The following is a 23457-nucleotide window of genomic DNA, read 5'->3' on the forward strand; positions in this document are numbered from 1 at the left end:
ACCACATTGCAAATAAACATTCATTACAAATAAAGAAGCAGGGCGCGTCCGAGGGTGAGTATATACCTAATAAGAATATAATCACCCTCGGACGCGCCCTGCTTCTTTCCGACAGCCTTCCTTCCTAAGAATCAGCCCTTCCGTGGTGTAGAGAGAGGGTTTGTTACACTCCAAGGTGTTCCCCAGGTTGCCTTTCCTGAGCTTCGATCTTCCGGCTCTCGTTTAGTAGTTGTTGGAAACTACGCTGCATTGGGCCTACAAATTGGGTATGGGGTGTAGAGAGATGGTGTGTTCCACTCCAAGGTGTTCCCCAGGTTGCCTTTCCTGAGCTTCGATCTTCCGGCTCTCGTTTAGTAGTTGTTGGAAACTACGCTGCATTAGGCCTACAAATTGGGTATGGAGTGTAGAGAGATGGTGTGTTCCACTGTAGAGAGATGGTGTGTTCCACTCCAAGGTGTTCCCCAGGTTTCCTCGCCAATGCTTCGATCATCATGCTCTCGTTTAGTAGTTGTTGGAAACTACGCTGCATTAGGCCTACAAATTGGGTATGGGGTGTAGAGAGATGGTGTGTTCCACTCCAAGGTGTTCCCCAGGTTTCCTCTCCATTGCTTCGATCTTCATGCTCTCGTTTAGTAGTTGTTGGAAACTACGCTGCATTAGGCCTACAAATTGGGTATGGGGTGTAGAGAGATGGTGTGTTCCACTCCAAGGTGTTCCCCAGGTTTCCTCTCCATTGCTTCGATCTTCATGCTCTCGTTTAGTAGTTGTTGGAAACTACGCTGCATTAGGCCTACAAATTGGGTATGGGGTGTAGAGAGATGGTGTGTTACACTCCAAGGTGTTCCCCAGGTTTCCTCTCCATTGCTTCGATCTTCCGGCTCTCGTTTAGTAGTTGTTGGAAACTACGCTGCATTAGGCCTACAAATTGGGTATGGGGTGTAGAGAGATGGTGTGTTACACTCCAAGGTGTTCCCCAGGTTTCCTCTCCATTGCTTCGATCTTCCGGCTCTCGTTTAGTAGTTGTTGGAAACTACGCTGCATTAGGCCTACAAATTGGGTATGGGGTGTAGAGAGATGGTGTGTTACACTCCAAGGTGTTCCCCAGGTTTCCTCTACATTGCTTCGATCTTCCGGCTCTCGTTTAGTAGTTGTTGGAAACTACGCTGCATTAGGCCTACAAATTGGGTATGGGGTGTAGAGAGATGGTGTGTTCCACTGTAGAGAGATGGTGTGTTCCACTCCAAGGTATTCCCCTGGTTTCCTCGCCAATGCTTCGATCATCATGCTATCGGTTAGTAGTTGTTGGAAACTACGCTGCATTAGGCCTACAAATTGGGTATGGGGTGTAGAGAGATGGTGTGTTCCACTCCAAGGTGTTCCCCAGGTTTCCTCTCCATTGCTTCGATCTTCATGCTCTCGATTAGTAGTTGTTGGAAACTACGCTGCATTAGGCCTACAAATTGGGTATGGGGTGTAGAGAGATGGTGTGTTCCACTCCAAGGTGTTCCCCAGGTTTCCTCTCCATTGCTTCGATCTTCATGCTCTCGTTTAGTAGTTGTTGGAAACTACGCTGCATTAGGCCTACAAATTGGGCTTGGGGTGTAGAGAGATGGTGTGTTGCACTCCAAGGTGTTCCCCAGGTTTCCTCTCCATTGCTTCGATCTTCCGGCTCTCGTTTAGTAGTTGTTGGAAACTACGCTGCATTAGGCCTACAAATTGGGTATGGGGTGTAGAGAGATGGTGTGTTACACTCCAAGGTGTTCCCCAGGTTTCCTCTCCATTGCTTCGATCTTCCGGCTCTCGTTTAGTAGTTGTTGGAAACTACGCTGCATTAGGCCTACAAATTGGGTATGGGGTGTAGAGAGATGGTGTGTTACACTCCAAGGTGTTCCCCAGGTTTCCTCTCCATTGCTTCGATCTTCCGGCTCTCGTTTAGTAGTTGTTGGAAACTACGCTGCATTAGGCCTACAAATTGGGTATGGGGTGTAGAGAGATGGTGTGTTACACTCCAAGGTGTTCCCCAGGTTTCCTCTACATTGTTTCGATCTTCCGGCTCTCGTTTAGTAGTTGTTGGAAACTACGCTGCATTAGGCCTACAAATTGGGTATGGGGTGTAGAGAGATGGTGTGTTCCACTGTAGAGAGATGGTGTGTTCCACTCCAAGGTGTTCCCCAGGTTTCCTCGCCAATGCTTCGATCATCATGCTATCGGTTAGTAGTTGTTGGAAACTACGCTGCATTAGGCCTACAAATTGGGTATGGGGTGTAGAGAGATGGTGTGTTCCACTCCAAGGTGTTCCCCAGGTTTCCTCTCCATTGCTTCGATCTTCATGCTCTCGTTTAGTAGTTGTTGGAAACTACGCTGCATTAGGCCTACAAATTGGGTATGGGGTGTAGAGAGATGGTGTGTTACACTCCAAGGTGTTCCCCAGGTTTCCTCTCTATTGCTTCGATCTTCCGGCTTTCGTTTAGTAGTTGTTGGAAACTACGCTGCATTAGGCCTACAAATTGGGTATGGGGTGTAGAGAGATGGTGTGTTACACTCCAAGGTGTTCCCCAGGTTTCCTCTCCATTGCTTCGATCTTCCGGCTCTCGTTTAGTAGTTGTTGGAAACTACGCTGCATTAGGCCTACAAATTGGGTATGGGGTGTAGAGAGATGGTGTGTTACACTCCAAGGTGTTCCCCAGGTTTCCTCTCCATTGCTTCGATCTTCCAGCTCTCGTTTAGTAGTTGTTGGAAACTACGCTGCATTAGGCCTACAAATTGGGTATGGGGTGTAGAGAGATGGTGTGTTACACTCCAAGGTGTTCCCCAGGTTTCCTCTCCGTTGCTTCGATCTTCCGGCTCTCGTTTAGTAGTTGTTGGAAACTACGCTGCATTAGGCCTACAAATTGGGTATGGGGTATAGAGAGATGGTGTGTTACACTCCAAGGTGTTCCCCAGGTTTCCTCTACATTGCTTCGATCTTCCGGCTCTCGTTTAGTAGTTGTTGGAAACTACGCTGCATTAGGCCTACAAATTGGGTATGGGGTGTAGAGAGATGGTGTGTTCCACTGTAGAGAGATGGTGTGTTCCCCTGGTTTCCTCGCCAATGCTTCGATCATCATGCTATCGGTTAGTAGTTGTTGGAAACTACGCTGCATTAGGCCTACAAATTGGGTATGGGGTGTAGAGAGATGGTGTGTTCCACTCCAAGGTGTTCCCCAGGTTTCCTCTCCATTGCTTCGATCTTCATGCTCTCGTTTAGTAGTTGTTGGAAACTACGCTGCATTAGGCCTACAAATTGGGTATGGGGTGTAGAGAGATGGTGTGTTCCACTCCAAGGTGTTCCCCAGGTTTCCTCTCCATTGCTTCGATCTTCATGCTCTCGTTTAGTAGTTGTTGCAAACTACGCTGCATTAGGCCTACAAATTGGGTTTGGGGTGTAGAGAGATGGTGTGTTGCACTCCAAGGTGTTCCCCAGGTTTCCTCTCCATTGCTTCGATCTTCCGGCTCTCGTTTAGTAGTTGTTGGAAACTACGCTGCATTAGGCCTACAAATTGGGTATGGGGTGTAGAGAGATGGTGTGTTACACTCCAAGGTGTTCCCCAGGTTTCCTCTCCATTGCTTCGATCTTCCGGCTCTCGTTTAGTAGTTGTTGGAAACTACGCTGCATTAGGCCTACAAATTGGGTATGGGGTGTAGAGAGATGGTGTGTTACACTCCAAGGTGTTCCCCAGGTTTCCTCTACATTGTTTCGATCTTCCGGCTCTCGTTTAGTAGTTGTTGGAAACTACGCTGCATTAGGCCTACAAATTGGGTATGGGGTGTAGAGAGATGGTGTGTTCCACTGTAGAGAGATGGTGTGTTCCACTCCAAGGTGTTCCCCAGGTTTCCTCGCCAATGCTTCGATCATCATGCTATCGGTTAGTAGTTGTTGGAAACTACGCTGCATTAGGCCTACAAATTGGGTATGGGGTGTAGAGAGATGGTGTGTTCCACTCCAAGGTGTTCCCCAGGATTCCTCTCCATTGCTTCGATCTTCATGCTCTCGTTTAGTAGTTGTTGGAAACTACGCTGCATTAGGCCTACAAATTGGGTATGGGGTGTAGAGAGATGGTGTGTTACACTCCAAGGTGTTCCCCAGGTTTCCTCTCCATTGCTTCGATCTTCCGGCTCTCGTTTAGTAGTTGTTGGAAACTACGCTGCATTAGGCCTACAAATTGGGTATGGGGTGTAGAGAGATGGTGTGTTACACTCCAAGGTGTTCCCCAGGTTTCCTCTCCATTGCTTCGATCTTCCGGCTCTCGTTTAGTAGTTGTTGGAAACTACGCTGCATTAGGCCTACAAATTGGGTATGGGGTGTAGAGAGATGGTGTGTTTCACTGTAGAGAGATGGTGTGTTCCACTCCAAGGTGTTCCCCAGGTTTCCTCGCCAATGCTTCGATCATCATGCTATCGTTTAGTAGTTGTTGGAAACTACGCTGCATTAGGCCTACAAATTGGGTATGGGGTGTAGAGAGATGGTGTGTTCCACTCCAAGGTGTTCCCCAGGTTTCCTCTCCATTGCTTCGATCTTCATGCTCTCGTTTAGTAGTTGTTGGAAACTACGCTGCATTAGGCCTACAAATTGGGTATGGGGTGTAGAGAGATGGTGTGTTACACTCCAAGGTGTTCCCCAGGTTTCCTCTCCATTGCTTCGATCTTCCGGCTCTCGTTTAGTAGTTGTTGGAAACTACGCTGCATTAGGCCTACAAATTGGGTATGGGGTGTAGAGAGATGGTGTGTTACACTCCAAGGTGTTCCCCAGGTTTCCTCTCCATTGCTTCGATCTTCCGGCTCTCGTTTAGTAGTTGTTGGAAACTACGCTGCATTAGGCCTACAAATTGGGTATGGGGTGTAGAGAGATGGTGTGTTACACTCCAAGGTGTTCCCCAGGTTTCCTCTCCATTGCTTCGATCTTCCGGCTCTCGTTTAGTAGTTGTTGGAAACTACGCTGCATTAGGCCTACAAATTGGGTATGGGGTGTAGAGAGATGGTGTGTTACACTCCAAGGTGTTCCCCAGGTTTCCTCTCCATTGCTTCGATCTTCCGGCTCTCGTTTAGTAGTTGTTGGAAACTACGCTGCATTAGGCCTACAAATTGGGTATGGGGTGTAGAGAGATGGTGTGTTCCACTGTAGAGAGATGGTGTGTTCCACTCCAAGGTGTTCCCCTGGTTTCCTCGCCAATGCTTCGATCATCATGCTATCGTATAGTAGTTGTTGGAAACTACGCTGCATTAGGCCTACAAATTGGGTATGGGGTGTACAGAGATGGTGTGTTACACTCCAAGGTGTTCCCCAGGTTTCCTCTCCATTGCTTCGATCTTCCGGCTCTCGTTTAGTAGTTGTTGGAAACTACGCTGCATTAGGCCTACAAATTGGGTATGGGGTGTAGAGAGATGGTGTGTTCCACTGTAGAGAGATGGTGTGTTCCACTCCAAGGTGTTCCCCAGGTTTCCTCTCCATTGCTTCGATCTTCATGCTCTCGTTTAGTAGTTGTTGGAAACTACGCTGCATTAGGCCTACAAATTGGGTATGGGGTGTAGAGAGATGGTGTGTTACACTCCAAGGTGTTCCCCAGGTTTCCTCTCCATTGCTTCGATCTTCCGGCTCTCGTTTAGTAGTTGTTGGAAACTACGCTGCATTAGGCCTACAAATTGGGTATGGGGTGTAGAGAGATGGTGTGTTACACTCCAAGGTGTTCCCCAGGTTTCCTCTCCATTGCTTCGATCTTCCGGCTCTCGTTTAGTAGTTGTTGGAAACTACGCTGCATTAGGCCTACAAATTGGGTATGGGGTGTAGAGAGATGGTGTGTTCCACTGTAGAGAGATGGTGTGTTCCACTCCAAGGTGTTCCCCTGGTTTCCTCGCCAATGCTTCGATCATCATGCTATCGGTTAGTAGTTGTTGGAAACTACGCTGCATTAGGCCTACAAATTGGGTATGGGGTGTAGAGAGATGGTGTGTTCCACTCCAAGGTGTTCCCCAGGTTTCCTCTCCATTGCTTCTATCTTCATGCTCTCGTTTAGTAGTTGTTGGAAACTACGCTGCATTAGGCCTACAAATTGGGTATGGGGTGTAGAGAGATGGTGTGTTCCACTCCAAGGTGTTCCCCAGGTTTCCTCTCCATTGCTTCGATCTTCATGCTCTCGTTTAGTAGTTGTTGGAAACTACGCTGCATTAGGCCTACAAATTGGGTTTGGGGTGTAGAGAGATGGTGTGTTGCACTCCAAGGTGTTCCCCAGGTTTCCTCTCCATTGCTTCGATCTTCCGGCTCTCGTTTAGTAGTTGTTGGAAACTACGCTGCATTAGGCCTACAAATTGGGTATGGGGTGTAGAGAGATGGTGTGTTACACTCCAAGGTGTTCCCCAGGTTTCCTCTCCATTGCTTCGATCTTCCGGCTCTCGTTTAGTAGTTGTTGGAAACTACGCTGCATTAGGCCTACAAATTGGGTATGGGGTGTAGAGAGATGGTGTGTTCCACTGTAGAGAGATGGTGTGTTCCACTCCAAGGTGTTCCCCTGGTTTCCTCGCCAATGCTTCGATCATCATGCTATCGTATAGTAGTTGTTGGAAACTACGCTGCATTAGGCCTACAAATTGGGTATGGGGTGTACAGAGATGGTGTGTTACACTCCAAGGTGTTCCCCAGGTTTCCTCTCCATTGCTTCGATCTTCCGGCTCTCGTTTAGTAGTTGTTGGAAACTACGCTGCATTAGGCCTACAAATTGGGTATGGGGTGTAGAGAGATGGTGTGTTCCACTGTAGAGAGATGGTGTGTTCCACTCCAAGGTGTTCCCCAGGTTTCCTCTCCATTGCTTCGATCTTCATGCTCTCGTTTAGTAGTTGTTGGAAACTACGCTGCATTAGGCCTACAAATTGGGTATGGGGTGTAGAGAGATGGTGTGTTACACTCCAAGGTGTTCCCCAGGTTTCCTCTCCATTGCTTCGATCTTCCGGCTCTCGTTTAGTAGTTGTTGGAAACTACGCTGCATTAGGCCTACAAATTGGGTATGGGGTGTAGAGAGATGGTGTGTTACACTCCAAGGTGTTCCCCAGGTTTCCTCTCCATTGCTTCGATCTTCCGGCTCTCGTTTAGTAGTTGTTGGAAACTACGCTGCATTAGGCCTACAAATTGGGTATGGGGTGTAGAGAGATGGTGTGTTCCACTGTAGAGAGATGGTGTGTTCCACTCCAAGGTGTTCCCCTGGTTTCCTCGCCAATGCTTCGATCATCATGCTATCGGTTAGTAGTTGTTGGAAACTACGCTGCATTAGGCCTACAAATTGGGTATGGGGTGTAGAGAGATGGTGTGTTCCACTCCAAGGTGTTCCCCAGGTTTCCTCTCCATTGCTTCTATCTTCATGCTCTCGTTTAGTAGTTGTTGGAAACTACGCTGCATTAGGCCTACAAATTGGGTATGGGGTGTAGAGAGATGGTGTGTTCCACTCCAAGGTGTTCCCCAGGTTTCCTCTCCATTGCTTCGATCTTCATGCTCTCGTTTAGTAGTTGTTGGAAACTACGCTGCATTAGGCCTACAAATTGGGTTTGGGGTGTAGAGAGATGGTGTGTTGCACTCCAAGGTGTTCCCCAGGTTTCCTCTCCATTGCTTCGATCTTCCGACTCTCGTTTAGTAGTTGTTGGAAACTACGCTGCATTAGGCCTACAAATTGGGTATGGGGTGTAGAGAGATGGTGTGTTACACTCCAAGGTGTTCCCCAGGTTTCCTCTCCATTGCTTCGATCTTCCGACTCTCGTTTAGTAGTTGTTGGAAACTACGCTGCATTAGGCCTACAAATTGGGTTTGGGGTGTAGAGAGATGGTGTGTTGCACTCCAAGGTGTTCCCCAGGTTTCCTCTCCATTGCTTTGATCTTCCGGCTCTCGTTTAGTAGTTGTTGGAAACTACGCTGCATTAGGCCTACAAATTGGGTATGGGGTGTAGAGAGATGGTGTGTTACACTCCAAGGTGTTCCCCAGGTTTCCTCTCCATTGCTTCGATCTTCCGACTCTCGTTTAGTAGTTGTTGGAAACTACGCTGCATTAGGCCTACAAATTGGGTATGGGGTGTAGAGAGATGGTGTGTTACACTCCAAAGTGTTCCCCAGGTTTCCTCTCCATTGCTTCGATCTTCCTGCTCTCGTTTAGTAGTTGTTGGAAACTACGCTGCATTAGGCCTACAAATTGGGTATGGGGTGTAGAGAGATGGTGTGTTACACTCCAAGGTGTTCCCCAGGTTTCCTCTACATTGTTTCGATCTTCCGGCTCTCGTTTAGTAGTTGTTGGAAACTACGCTGCATTAGGCCTACAAATTGGGTATGGGGTGTAGAGAGATGGTGTGTTCCACTGTAGAGAGATGGTGTGTTCCACTCCAAGGTGTTCCCCAGGTTTCCTCGCCAATGCTTCGATCATCATGCTATCGGTTAGTAGTTGTTGGAAACTACGCTGCATTAGGCCTACAAATTGGGTATGGGGTGTAGAGAGATGTGTGTTCCACTCCAAGGTGTTCCCCAGGTTTCCTCTCCATTGCTTCGATCTTCATGCTCTCGTTTAGTAGTTGTTGGAAACTACGCTGCATTAGGCCTACAAATTGGGTATGGGGTGTAGAGAGATGGTGTGTTACACTCCAAGGTGTTCCCCAGGTTTCCTCTCCATTGCTTCGATCTTCCGGCTCTCGTTTAGTAGTTGTTGGAAACTACGCTGCATTAGGCCTACAAATTGGGTATGGGGTGTAGAGAGATGGTGTGTTACACTCCAAGGTGTTCCCCAGGTTTCCTCTCTATTGCTTCGATCTTCATGCTCTCGTTTAGTAGTTGTTGGAAACTACGCTGCATTAGGCCTACAAATTGGGTATGGGGTGTAGAGAGATGGTGTGTTACACTCCAAGGTGTTCCCCAGGTTTCCTCTCTATTGCTTCGATCTTCCGGCTTTCGTTTAGTAGTTGTTGGAAACTACGCTGCATTAGGCCTACAAATTGGGTATGGGGTGTAGAGAGATGGTGTGTTACACTCCAAGGTGTTCCCCAGGTTTCCTCTCCATTGCTTCGATCTTCCGGCTCTCGTTTAGTAGTTGTTGGAAACTACGCTGCATTAGGCCTACAAATTGGGTATGGGGTGTAGAGAGATGGTGTGTTACACTCCAAGGTGTTCCCCAGGTTTCCTCTCCATTGCTTCGATCTTCCAGCTCTCGTTTAGTAGTTGTTGGAAACTACGCTGCATTAGGCCTACAAATTGGGTATGGGGTGTAGAGAGATGGTGTGTTACACTCCAAGGTGTTCCCCAGGTTTCCTCTCCGTTGCTTCGATCTTCCGGCTCTCGTTTAGTAGTTGTTGGAAACTACGCTGCATTAGGCCTACAAATTGGGTATGGGGTATAGAGAGATGGTGTGTTACACTCCAAGGTGTTCCCCAGGTTTCCTCTACATTGCTTCGATCTTCCGGCTCTCGTTTAGTAGTTGTTGGAAACTACGCTGCATTAGGCCTACAAATTGGGTATGGGGTGTAGAGAGATGGTGTGTTCCACTGTAGAGAGATGGTGTGTTCCCCTGGTTTCCTCGCCAATGCTTCGATCATCATGCTATCGGTTAGTAGTTGTTGGAAACTACGCTGCATTAGGCCTACAAATTGGGTATGGGGTGTAGAGAGATGGTGTGTTCCACTCCAAGGTGTTCCCCAGGTTTCCTCTCCATTGCTTCGATCTTCATGCTCTCGTTTAGTAGTTGTTGGAAACTACGCTGCATTAGGCCTACAAATTGGGTATGGGGTGTAGAGAGATGGTGTGTTCCACTCCAAGGTGTTCCCCAGGTTTCCTCTCCATTGCTTCGATCTTCATGCTCTCGTTTAGTAGTTGTTGCAAACTACGCTGCATTAGGCCTACAAATTGGGTTTGGGGTGTAGAGAGATGGTGTGTTGCACTCCAAGGTGTTCCCCAGGTTTCCTCTCCATTGCTTCGATCTTCCGGCTCTCGTTTAGTAGTTGTTGGAAACTACGCTGCATTAGGCCTACAAATTGGGTATGGGGTGTAGAGAGATGGTGTGTTACACTCCAAGGTGTTCCCCAGGTTTCCTCTCCATTGCTTCGATCTTCCGGCTCTCGTTTAGTAGTTGTTGGAAACTACGCTGCATTAGGCCTACAAATTGGGTATGGGGTGTAGAGAGATGGTGTGTTACACTCCAAGGTGTTCCCCAGGTTTCCTCTACATTGTTTCGATCTTCCGGCTCTCGTTTAGTAGTTGTTGGAAACTACGCTGCATTAGGCCTACAAATTGGGTATGGGGTGTAGAGAGATGGTGTGTTCCACTGTAGAGAGATGGTGTGTTCCACTCCAAGGTGTTCCCCAGGTTTCCTCGCCAATGCTTCGATCATCATGCTATCGGTTAGTAGTTGTTGGAAACTACGCTGCATTAGGCCTACAAATTGGGTATGGGGTGTAGAGAGATGGTGTGTTCCACTCCAAGGTGTTCCCCAGGATTCCTCTCCATTGCTTCGATCTTCATGCTCTCGTTTAGTAGTTGTTGGAAACTACGCTGCATTAGGCCTACAAATTGGGTATGGGGTGTAGAGAGATGGTGTGTTACACTCCAAGGTGTTCCCCAGGTTTCCTCTCCATTGCTTCGATCTTCCGGCTCTCGTTTAGTAGTTGTTGGAAACTACGCTGCATTAGGCCTACAAATTGGGTATGGGGTGTAGAGAGATGGTGTGTTACACTCCAAGGTGTTCCCCAGGTTTCCTCTCCATTGCTTCGATCTTCCGGCTCTCGTTTAGTAGTTGTTGGAAACTACGCTGCATTAGGCCTACAAATTGGGTATGGGGTGTAGAGAGATGGTGTGTTTCACTGTAGAGAGATGGTGTGTTCCACTCCAAGGTGTTCCCCAGGTTTCCTCGCCAATGCTTCGATCATCATGCTATCGTTTAGTAGTTGTTGGAAACTACGCTGCATTAGGCCTACAAATTGGGTATGGGGTGTAGAGAGATGGTGTGTTCCACTCCAAGGTGTTCCCCAGGTCTCCTCTCCATTGCTTCGATCTTCATGCTCTCGTTTAGTAGTTGTTGGAAACTACGCTGCATTAGGCCTACAAATTGGGTATGGGGTGTAGAGAGATGGTGTGTTACACTCCAAGGTGTTCCCCAGGTTTCCTCTCCATTGCTTCGATCTTCCGGCTCTCGTTTAGTAGTTGTTGGAAACTACGCTGCATTAGGCCTACAAATTGGGTATGGGGTGTAGAGAGATGGTGTGTTACACTCCAAGGTGTTCCCCAGGTTTCCTCTCCATTGCTTCGATCTTCCGGCTCTCGTTTAGTAGTTGTTGGAAACTACGCTGCATTAGGCCTACAAATTGGGTATGGGGTGTAGAGAGATGGTGTGTTACACTCCAAGGTGTTCCCCAGGTTTCCTCTCCATTGCTTCGATCTTCCGGCTCTCGTTTAGTAGTTGTTGGAAACTACGCTGCATTAGGCCTACAAATTGGGTATGGGGTGTAGAGAGATGGTGTGTTACACTCCAAGGTGTTCCCCAGGTTTCCTCTCCATTGCTTCGATCTTCCGGCTCTCGTTTAGTAGTTGTTGGAAACTACGCTGCATTAGGCCTACAAATTGGGTATGGGGTGTAGAGAGATGGTGTGTTCCACTGTAGAGAGATGGTGTGTTCCACTCCAAGGTGTTCCCCTGGTTTCCTCGCCAATGCTTCGATCATCATGCTATCGTATAGTAGTTGTTGGAAACTACGCTGCATTAGGCCTACAAATTGGGTATGGGGTGTACAGAGATGGTGTGTTACACTCCAAGGTGTTCCCCAGGTTTCCTCTCCATTGCTTCGATCTTCCGGCTCTCGTTTAGTAGTTGTTGGAAACTACGCTGCATTAGGCCTACAAATTGGGTATGGGGTGTAGAGAGATGGTGTGTTCCACTGTAGAGAGATGGTGTGTTCCACTCCAAGGTGTTCCCCAGGTTTCCTCTCCATTGCTTCGATCTTCATGCTCTCGTTTAGTAGTTGTTGGAAACTACGCTGCATTAGGCCTACAAATTGGGTATGGGGTGTAGAGAGATGGTGTGTTACACTCCAAGGTGTTCCCCAGGTTTCCTCTCCATTGCTTCGATCTTCCGGCTCTCGTTTAGTAGTTGTTGGAAACTACGCTGCATTAGGCCTACAAATTGGGTATGGGGTGTAGAGAGATGGTGTGTTACACTCCAAGGTGTTCCCCAGGTTTCCTCTCCATTGCTTCGATCTTCCGGCTCTCGTTTAGTAGTTGTTGGAAACTACGCTGCATTAGGCCTACAAATTGGGTATGGGGTGTAGAGAGATGGTGTGTTCCACTGTAGAGAGATGGTGTGTTCCACTCCAAGGTGTTCCCCTGGTTTCCTCGCCAATGCTTCGATCATCATGCTATCGGTTAGTAGTTGTTGGAAACTACGCTGCATTAGGCCTACAAATTGGGTATGGGGTGTAGAGAGATGGTGTGTTCCACTCCAAGGTGTTCCCCAGGTTTCCTCTCCATTGCTTCTATCTTCATGCTCTCGTTTAGTAGTTGTTGGAAACTACGCTGCATTAGGCCTACAAATTGGGTATGGGGTGTAGAGAGATGGTGTGTTCCACTCCAAGGTGTTCCCCAGGTTTCCTCTCCATTGCTTCGATCTTCATGCTCTCGTTTAGTAGTTGTTGGAAACTACGCTGCATTAGGCCTACAAATTGGGTTTGGGGTGTAGAGAGATGGTGTGTTGCACTCCAAGGTGTTCCCCAGGTTTCCTCTCCATTGCTTCGATCTTCCGACTCTCGTTTAGTAGTTGTTGGAAACTACGCTGCATTAGGCCTACAAATTGGGTATGGGGTGTAGAGAGATGGTGTGTTACACTCCAAGGTGTTCCCCAGGTTTCCTCTCCATTGCTTCGATCTTCCGACTCTCGTTTAGTAGTTGTTGGAAACTACGCTGCATTAGGCCTACAAATTGGGTTTGGGGTGTAGAGAGATGGTGTGTTGCACTCCAAGGTGTTCCCCAGGTTTCCTCTCCATTGCTTTGATCTTCCGGCTCTCGTTTAGTAGTTGTTGGAAACTACGCTGCATTAGGCCTACAAATTGGGTATGGGGTGTAGAGAGATGGTGTGTTACACTCCAAGGTGTTCCCCAGGTTTCCTCTCCATTGCTTCGATCTTCCGACTCTCGTTTAGTAGTTGTTGGAAACTACGCTGCATTAGGCCTACAAATTGGGTATGGGGTGTAGAGAGATGGTGTGTTACACTCCAAAGTGTTCCCCAGGTTTCCTCTCCATTGCTTCGATCTTCCTGCTCTCGTTTAGTAGTTGTTGGAAACTACGCTGCATTAGGCCTACAAATTGGGTATGGGGTGTAGAGAGATGGTGTGTTACACTCCAAGGTGTTCCCCAGGTTTCCTCTACATTGTTTCGATCTTCCGGCTCTCGTTTAGTAGTTGTTGGAAACTACGCTGCATTAGGCCTACAAATTGGGTATGGGGTGTAGAGAGATGGTGTGTTCCACTGTAGAGAGATGGTGTGTTCCACTCCAAGGTGTTCCCCAGGTTTCCTCGCCAATGCTTCGATCATCATGCTATCGGTTAGTAGTTGTTGGAAACTACGCTGCATTAGGCCTACAAATTGGGTATGGGGTGTAGAGAGATGTGTGTTCCACTCCAAGGTGTTCCCCAGGTTTCCTCTCCATTGCTTCGATCTTCATGCTCTCGTTTAGTAGTTGTTGGAAACTACGCTGCATTAGGCCTACAAATTGGGTATGGGGTGTAGAGAGATGGTGTGTTACACTCCAAGGTGTTCCCCAGGTTTCCTCTCCATTGCTTCGATCTTCCGGCTCTCGTTTAGTAGTTGTTGGAAACTACGCTGCATTAGGCCTACAAATTGGGTATGGGGTGTAGAGAGATGGTGTGTTACACTCCAAGGTGTTCCCCAGGTTTCCTCTCCATTGCTTCGATCTTCCGGCTCTCGTTTAGTAGTTGTTGGAAACTACGCTGCATTAGGCCTACAAATTGGGTATGGGGTGTAGAGAGATGGTGTGTTACACTCCAAGGTGTTCCCCAGGTTTCCTCTACATTGCTTCGATCTTCCGGCTCTCGTTTAGTAGTTGTTGGAAACTACGCTGCATTAGGCCTACAAATTGGGTATGGGGTGTAGAGATATGGTGTGTTTCACTGTAGAGAGATGGTGTGTTCCACTCCAAGGTGTTCCCCAGGTTTCCTCGTCAATGCTTCGATCATCATGCTATCGTTTAGTAGTTGTTGGAAACTACGCTGCATTAGGCCTACAAATTGGGTATGGGGTGTAGAGAGATGGTGTGTTCCACTCCAAGGTGTTCCCCAGGTTTCCTCTCCATTGCTTCGATCTTCATGCTCTCGTTTAGTAGTTGTTGGAAACTACGCTGCATTAGGCCTACAAATTGGGTATGGGGTGTAGAGAGATGGTGTGTTACACTCCAAGGTGTTCCCCAGGTTTCCTCTCCATTGCTTCGATCTTCCGGCTCTCGTTTAGTAGTTGTTGGAAACTACGCTGCATTAGGCCTTCAAATTGGGTATGGGGTGTAGAGAGATGGTGTGTTACACTCCAAGGTGTTCCCCAGGTTTCCTCTCCATTGCTTCGATCTTCCGGCTCTCGTTTAGTAGTTGTTGGAAACTACGCTGCATTAGGCCTACAAATTGGGTATGGGGTGTAGAGAGATGGTGTGTTACACTCCAAGGTGTTCCCCAGGTTTCCTCTACATTGCTTCGATCTTCCGGCTCTCGTTTAGTTGTTGTTGGAAACTACGCTGCATTAGGCCTACAAATTGGGTATGGGGTGTAGAGAGATGGTGTGTTCCACTGTAGAGAGATGGTGTGTTCCACTCAAAGGTGTTCCCCAGGTTTCCTCGCCAATGCTTCGATCATCATGCTATCGGTTAGTAGTTGTTGGAAACTACGCTGCATTAGGCCTACAAATTGGGTATGGGGTGTAGAGAGATGGTGTGTTCCACTCCAAGGTGTTCCCCAGGTTTCCTCTCCATTGCTTCGATCTTCATGCTCTCGTTTAGTAGTTGTTGGAAACTACGCTGCATTAGGCCTACAAATTGGGTATGGGGTGTAGAGAGATGGTGTGTTACACTCCAAGGTGTTCCCCAGGTTTCCTTTCCATTGCTTCGATCTTCCGGCTCTCGTTTAGTAGTTGTTGGAAACTACGCTGCATTAGGCCTACAAATTGGGTATGGGGTGTAGAGAGATGGTGTGTTACACTCCAAGGTGTTCCCCAGGTTTCCTCTCCATTGCTTCGATCTTCCGGCTCTCGTTTAGTAGTTGTTGGAAACTACGCTGCATTAGGCCTACAAATTGGGTATGGGGTGTAGAGAGATGGTGTGTTACACTCCAAGGTGTTCCCCAGGTTTCCTCTCCATTGCTTCGATCTTCCGGCTCTCGTTTAGTAGTTGTTGGAAACTACGCTGCATTAGGCCTACAAATTGGGTATGGGGTGTAGAGAGATGGTGTGTTACACTCCAAGGTGTTCCCCAGGTTTCCTCTCCATTGCTTCGATCTTCCGGCTCTCGTTTAGTAGTTGTTGGAAACTACGCTGCATTAGGCCTACAAATTGGGTATGGGGTGTAGAGAGATGGTGTGTTCCACTGTGGAGAGATGGTGTGTTCCACTCCAAGGTGTTCCCCAGGTTTCCTCGCCAATGCTTCGATCATCATGCTCTCGTTTAGTAGTTGTTGGAAACTACGCTGCATTAGGCCAACAAATTGGGTATGGGGTGTAGAGAGATGGTGTGTTCCACTCCAAGGTGTTCCCCAGGTTTCCTCGCCAATGCTTCGATCATCATGCTCTCGTTTAGTAGTTGTTGGAAACTACGCTGCATTAGACCTACAAATTGGGTATGGGGTGTAGAGAGATGGTGTGTTCCACTCCAAGGTGTTCTCCAGGTTGCCTTTCCTGAACTTCTATCTTCAGGCTCTCATTAAATTGTGGTTAAACGGAACAACTGCATTTGGCGTACTAGTTGGTTTGGGGCCTACTATCGGTGTCTGCCGCTCCTTGCTGTTCTCCTGGTTTCCTGTTCTGAAATTCCGTTTTCAGGTGCTCGTTAAGTAGTTGTTAATGTTAGACTGCATTTGGCCTACTAGTTGGGTTGGGGCCTACTATCGGTGTCTGCCACTCCTTGCTGTTCTCCTCCACTGAACAAAGCTGTGCCGCCTGTTTACTACTGTTGCCAATTTTGAACTGCATTTCGACTACTTACTGATTTGGGCCTACTCTCTGTGTCAGCCTCTCATTCCAGTTGTCCTCCACTGCAATGCCCCCTGATTAGTCCTGTGTTACCAATTTTGAACTGCATTTAGCCCACTTTATTCTTTGGGCCTATATCTGTGTTTCCTCCTCATCCTGCCCATTGCCCAGCCAGTGATAGATGAGTCTGCTGGTACATTGACCCATAACGCAACATTTCCCGTGCACGCTACACTGCAAGATTGTGACCCTGCTGAAAGTCAGGTCCCCCTTCCCGCATACCATACCACCTTACACGGGGACAAACAGGAAGGTGCAGATGAAAGTGCAGGTTCCTTCATCAGGTGGGGGGAGGAATACTAGTTGGCGACGTCACTGGCACAGGGCCTCTCATGGTACGCAAAAGTGTTGCTGCCGGTGGGAGGCGCCCCCGCCGTGCAAACACACCGCTGTACTTTGAGGGGCCCTGTGCCAGTGCCAATGCCAACGAGTGGGCCCCCCCTGCTTGCTCAGGTTCACAGCACTTGCAAAGTTGAAATACTTACCTCTCCCTGCTCCACTGCCGTGACGTGGTCCAGATTTCCTGGGCCCACTAATTACTTGAACCAGCCCTACCCACCACAACTTTAGCCAAATGACCCCCAATTTCAAATGCCTTCCAATTATTATAAGGTAAATTACGCTTGACAAGCTTCATTAAGAAGAATGGATGGTTTTGACATTAAAATGGGCACTCTAGGTGTTTTCCTGGCCCCCACTCACTGCCGACTATGCTGCCCCATTGACTTGCATTGACTGGTTTCGTGTTTCGGTCGATCCCGACTTCACGTCATAATCGGCCAATTTCACTCGACCCGACTTTTGAGATAGTCGGGTTTCGCGAAACCCGGCTCAACTCTAAAAAGGTCAAGGTCGCTCAACTCTAGTGGCAGGTTAAGGAGGTTGTCCAGGATTTAAAAACCACATAACAGCTCTCTACAGTCTTTATATTTCAGACACCAGTACCAGTCAGAAAGTTGCCTATTTAATCGATTTCTGTATAGTGGATTTAGAAGTCAGTTTTACAAAAACAAATCTCCACTTTACAGACATATAAAAAAATAACAATTGAAAAGAAAATGAAAAAGCTATATTGAAGGGTGGAAATTCAAGTTCAGAAATTTCCAGCTAATTCTGTTTACATTCTCTTACTCAATTAATGATGCAATAATGTTCCACTTTCTCTTCTGACATTGTAATATTTCCCATTCTAAACCTTTCTCTGGCGCTTCCATACAGATGGGTGAGATGTACAAAGTGTTTCACAGTAACAGGAAGCAGAGTTTCCTCCGCATATGACTGACAAGTTACAACCTGTTTCCTTTGTATGCAAAATGATAATTGTCATGCAAACCTAGAGTTCAGTCAGAGCAAAAACAGATGTGATAGAGTACAGAGACATAAGAGAGGTGAACCAACCTGAGATATGAATTTCAACTTGAATATTATGCCAGTTTTGCTAATGATGACCATCTGTCTCACTCTGCACATCAATGGTGGAAGTACCAGAGAAGATTCATTGGATGTTACTGAGCACCCATGGACAGTACCTGTGGATTCCAATGTGAAGAAGCTTCTCTCTGATATTGGTAGTAAAGCTCCCACAGATACCACCCAAAATATTGATACTGATCAAACTACTTCGTTTGAAGGTGAATCCACTACTAAACCACATGCAACTACAACTTCGCAATTGCTACCCAGTGCAAAAATAGAGACCAACTTATTTAAAAAGGTTATGCAGATGCCAACAAAAACTCTTGCAACTGCAAAAATAGAACCTACAAAATCCAGTGGTGAAAAGGATGGGACCACCGGAAAAGAAACTATACAAGTTAAGGAGGTCCAACAAGAACCAGACCGTTCCTCCAGACTGAATTACATCAATAAGAACAACCAGAAGCCAAGCTTTGAAACAACAAGAGGAAAGTAAGATACCTTTTCTTTAGTTTTGACATGTAAGGATTTCTCAAAAAGCTAGAAATAGATGATTTTTTATTGAATTATGTAATATTCCACAGAAAAGTATGTTTGCAAAATATGTAGATGTCACAAACTGTCTTCAATGCCATTGTAAATATCAAGTAAAAGTTTACAGCATTATTGCATGTAACATGCTAAGTGTCAAGTTAAAGTTTGCTGTATATATTTTTTAGTTTAAATCCTTGGACTCTATACAAAGTAATAGTTTTAAGCAAAATATATTTACATATTGATTGTATAATAGTAACTACTTTATAATGTAAAAAATGTAGCATTATTATTCTGATTATTAATAATAACAACACATTTTTTACATTTTTTTTGCTTTTTGCCCTTCGAGCTGTAAATGAAATTTCTTTGTCTGTTGTCTATTGTTACGCAGCTATCGTAGATTAAAAAGAAGATTGTTCATTTGACAGTATTTGTATTTTGCTACTGTTATGAGACTGTGGCTGTTCTGTAAGACCAGTTTTGTCTGTAAATATCACAGTGTCTGTGTTGTTTAGGCTATGTGCACACATTGCGGATTCTCTGCGGATCCACAGCGTTTTTTGCGGTGCAGAAATGCTGCAGATCCGCAATTGATTTACAATACAATGTAAATCAATGAGAAAAAAAGTGCTGTGCACACTTTGAGGAAAATCCGCTGCGGAAACGCTGCGGTTTAAAATAAGTAGCATGTCACTTCTTTTTTGTGAATCTGCAGCGTTTTTGTACCCATTCCATTATAAAAAAAACTGCAGGGGTAAAAAACGTAGCAAATCCGCAAGAAAACCGCAGCAAAAACGCACAAAAAATGCTGCGGAACCGCACAAAAAAACGCAACAAATTCGCAGGTGCGTTTTCTGCCAGGAGAGGCAGAATCCGCACCAGAAATTCCTAAACCTAATCCGCAACGTGTACACATAGCCTAAAGAGTAGGTTGCAGAATGATAAACACACATGGCTGCCAAACATTATATTAACCCCTTTACCCCCAAGGGTGGTTTGCACGTCAATGACCAGGCCAATTTTTACAATTCTGACCACTGTCCCTTTATGAGGTTATAACTCTGGAACGCTTCAACGGATCCGGGTGATTCTGACATTATTTTCTCGTGACATATTGTACTTCATGTTAGTGGTAAAATTTCTTTGATATTACCTGCGTTTATTTGTGAAAAAAATGGAAATTTGGCAAAATTTTTGAAAATTTTGCAATTTTCCAACTTTGAATTTTTATGCAATTAAATCACAGAGATATGTCACACAAAATACTTAATAAGTAACATTTCCCACATGTCTACTTTACATCAGCACAATTTATTAACCCTTCTGGTGCTCCACAGGAATTTTTGGAATGTTTAAATAAAAATGAACATTTAACTTTTTTTCACAAAAATTTTATTTCAGCTCCAATTTGTTTTATTTTACCAAGGGTAACAGGAGAAAATGGACTCCAAAAGTTGTTGTACAATTTGTCCTGAGTACGCCGATACCCCATATGTGGGGGTAAACTACTGTTTGGGCGCATGACAGAGCTCGGAAGCGAAGGAGGGCAATTTGACTTTTCAATGCAAAATTGACAGGAATTGAGATGGGACGCCATGTTGAGTTTGGAAAGCCACTGATGTGCCTAAACATTGAAACCCCCCACAAGTGACACCATTTTGGAAAGTAGACCCCCTAAGGAACTTATCTAGAGGTCTGGTGAGCACTTTGACCCACCAAGTGCTTCACAGAAGTTTATAATGCAGAACCGTAAAAATAAAAAATCATATTTTTTCACAAAAATTATCTTTTTGCCAGCAATTTTTTATTTTCCCAAGGGTAAGAGAAGAAATTGGACCACAAAAGTTGTTGTACAATTTGTCCTGAGTACGCTGATACCCCATATGTGGCGGTAAACCACTGTTTGGGCGCATGGGAGAGCTCGGAAGGGAAGGAGCGCCGTTTGACTTTTCAATGCAAAATTGACAGGAATTGAGATGGGACGCCATGTTGCATTTGGAGAGCCACTGATGTGCCTAAACATTGAACCCCCCACAAGTGACACCATTTTGGAAAGTAGACCCCATAAGGAACTTATCTGGATGTGTGGTGAGCACTTTGACCCACCAAGGGCTTCACAGAAGTGTATAATGCAGAGCCATAAAAATAAAACAAAATTTTTTTTCTCACAGAAATTATTTTTTAGCCCCCAGTTTTGTATTTTGCCGAGGGTAACAGGAGAAATTGGACCCTAAAAGTTGTTGTCCAATTTGTCCTGAGTACACTGATACCCCATATGTGGGGGGAACCACCATTTGGGCGCATGGGAGGGCTCGGAAAGGAAGGAGCGCCATTTGGAATGCAGACTTAGATGGAATGGTCTGCAGGCATCACATTGCGTTTGCAGAGCCCCTAATGTACCTAAACAGTAGAAACCCCCGACAAGTGACACCATTTTGGAAAATAGACCCCCTAAGGAACTTATCTGGATGTGTGGTGAGCACTTTGACTCACCAAGGGCTTCACAGAAGTGTATAATGCAGAGCCATAAAAATAAAACAAATTTTTTTTTCCCACAAAAATTATATTTTAGCCCCCGTTTTGTATTTTCCCGAGGATAACAGGAGAAATTGGACCACAAAAGTTGTTGTCCAATTTGTCCTGAGCACGCTGATACCCCATATGTGGGGGGGGGGGAACCACCGTTTGGGCGCATGGGAGGGCTCGGAATGGAAGGAGCGCCATTTGGAATGCAGACTTAGATGGAATGGTCTGCAGGCGTCACATTGCGTTTGCAGAGCCCCTAATGTACCTAAACAGTAGAGATCCCCTACAAGTGACCCCATATTGGAAACTAGATCCCTCAAGAAACTTATCTAGATGTGTTGTGAGAACTTTGAACCCCCAAGTGTTTCACTACAGTTTATAACGCAGAGCTGTGAAAATAAAAATCTTTTTTTTCCCCACAAAAATTATTTTTTAGCCCCCAGTTTTGTATTTTCCCAAGGGTAACAGGAGAAATTAGACCCCAAAAGTTGTTGTCCAATTTGTCCTGAGTACGCTGATACCCGATATGTTGGGGTTTGGGCACACGGGAGAGCTCGGAAGGGAAGGAGCACTGTTTTACTTTTTCAACGCAGAATTGGCTGGAATTGAGATCGGACGCCATGTCGCGTTTGGAGAGCCCCTGATGTGCCTAAACAGTGGAAACCCCCCAATTATAACTGAAACCCTAATGCAAACACACCCCTAACCCTAAGCCCAATGGTAACCCTAACCACACCTCTAACCCAGACACACCCCTAACCCTAATCCCAACCCTATTCCCAACCGTAAATATAATCCAAACCCTAACCCTAACTTAAGCCCCAACCCTAACCCTAACTGTAGCCTTAACCCTCGCCCTAACCCTAGCCCTAACCCTAGCCCTAACCCTAGCCCTAGCCCTAACCCTAGCCTTAACCCTAACCCTAGCCCTAACCCTAGCCCTAACCCTAGCCCTAGCCCTAACCCTAGCCTTAACCCTAACCCTAGCCCTAACCCTAGCCCTACCCCTAATGCTAGCCCTAACCCTAACCCCAGCCCTAACCCTAGCCCTAACCCTAACCCTAACCCTAGCCCTAACCCTAACCCTAACCCTAGCCCTAACCCTAATGGGAAAATGGAAATAAATACATTTTTTTAATTTTTTAATTTTTCCCTAACTAAGGGGGTGATGAAGGGGGGTTTGATTTACTTTTATAGTGAGTTATTTAGCAGATTTTTATGATTGGCAGCCGTCACACACTGAAAGATGCTTTTTATTGTAAAAAATATTTTTTGCGCTACCACATTTGAGAGCTATAATTTTTCCATATTTGAGTCCACAGAGACATTTGAGGTCTTGTTTTTTGCGGGACGAGTTGACGTTTTTATTGGTAACATTTTCGGGCATGTGACATTTTTTGATCGCTTTTTATTCTGATTTTTGTGAGGTAGAATGACCGAAAACCAGCTATTCATGAACTTCTTTTGGGGGAGGCGTTTATACCGTTCTGCGTTTGGTAAAATTGATTAAGCAGTTTTATTCTTCGGGCCAGTAGGATTACAGCGATACCTCATTAATATTATTTTTTTATGTTTTGGCGCTTTTATACGATAAAAACTATTTTATAGAAAAAATAATTATTTTTGCAATGCTTTATTCTGAGGACTATAACTTTTTTATTTGTTCGCTGATGATGCTGTATGGCAGCTTGTTTTTTTGCGGGACAAGATGACGTTTTCAGCGGTACCATGGTTAATTATATCTGTCTTTTTGACGCGTGTTATTCCACTTTTTATTCGGCGGTATGATAATAAGCGTTGTTTTTTGCCTTGTTTTTTTTTTCTTATGGTGTTTAATGAAGGGGTTAACTAGTGGGACAGTTTTATAGGTTGGGTCGTTATTGATGCGGCAATACTAAATATGTGTACTTTTATTGTTTTTTTTAATCTAGATAAAGAAATGTATTTATGAGAATAATATATATATATATATATTTTTCATTATTTAGGATTTTTTTTTTTACACATGTGGAAATTTTTTTTTTTACTTTTTTACTTTGTCCCGGGAGGGGGACATCACAGATCGCTGATCTGACAGTTTGCACAGAACCCTGTCAGATCAATGATCTGACTTAGAGCACTGCAGGCTTACCAAGCGCCTGCTCTGAGCAGGCACTTTGCAAGCCACCTCCCTCCCTGCAGGACCCGGATGCCGCGGCCATCTTGGATCCGGGCCTGCAGCGAGGAAGGGAGGTAAGAGACCCTCGCAGCAACGCGATCACATCGCGTTGCTGCGGGGGTCTCAGGGAAGCCCGCAGGGAGCCCCCTCCCTGCACGACGCTTCCCTATACCGCCGGCACACTGCGATCATGTTTGATCGTGGTGTGCCGGGGGTTAATGTGCCGGAGGCAGTCCGTGACCGCTCCTGGCACATAGTGCCGGATGTCAGCTGCGATAGGCAGCTGACACCCGGCCGCGATCGGCCGCGCTCCCCCCATGAGCACGGCCGATCGCTGTGACGTACTATCCCGTCGAGGGTCAGATAGGCCCAGGGCACCTCGATGGGATAGTACGTCTAAGGTCAGAGAGGGATTAAAATGTTTCACGTTGCTAAAAATGTTGATGCACATTTCTTACCAAAACTGTCCGGTTAGGCATAAAAAGTGTTCAACTTCAAAATAAAATTAAGTTGATGTCAACCTTGCATTATCTACTTCACT

General features: G+C 46.1%; 1 protein-coding gene across 1 annotated transcript in view; it reads left to right on the forward strand.

Annotated features, from left to right (window-relative positions):
- The first annotated feature begins 17583 nt into the window (after nt 1-17583).
- The window catches only part of MMRN1 (multimerin 1), a 208986-nt gene continuing 203112 nt past the window's right edge, over nt 17584-23457 (forward strand). The window contains exon 1 of the mRNA XM_069743565.1: nt 17584-18187. Within this exon, the coding sequence (XP_069599666.1) occupies nt 17685-18187 (503 nt within the window). The 5' untranslated portion in view covers nt 17584-17684. The remainder of the gene's footprint in view (nt 18188-23457) is intronic.

This window comes from Ranitomeya imitator, chromosome 1 (assembly GCF_032444005.1).
Source record: "Ranitomeya imitator isolate aRanImi1 chromosome 1, aRanImi1.pri, whole genome shotgun sequence".
In the NCBI taxonomy this organism is placed as follows: domain Eukaryota; kingdom Metazoa; phylum Chordata; class Amphibia; order Anura; family Dendrobatidae; genus Ranitomeya; species Ranitomeya imitator.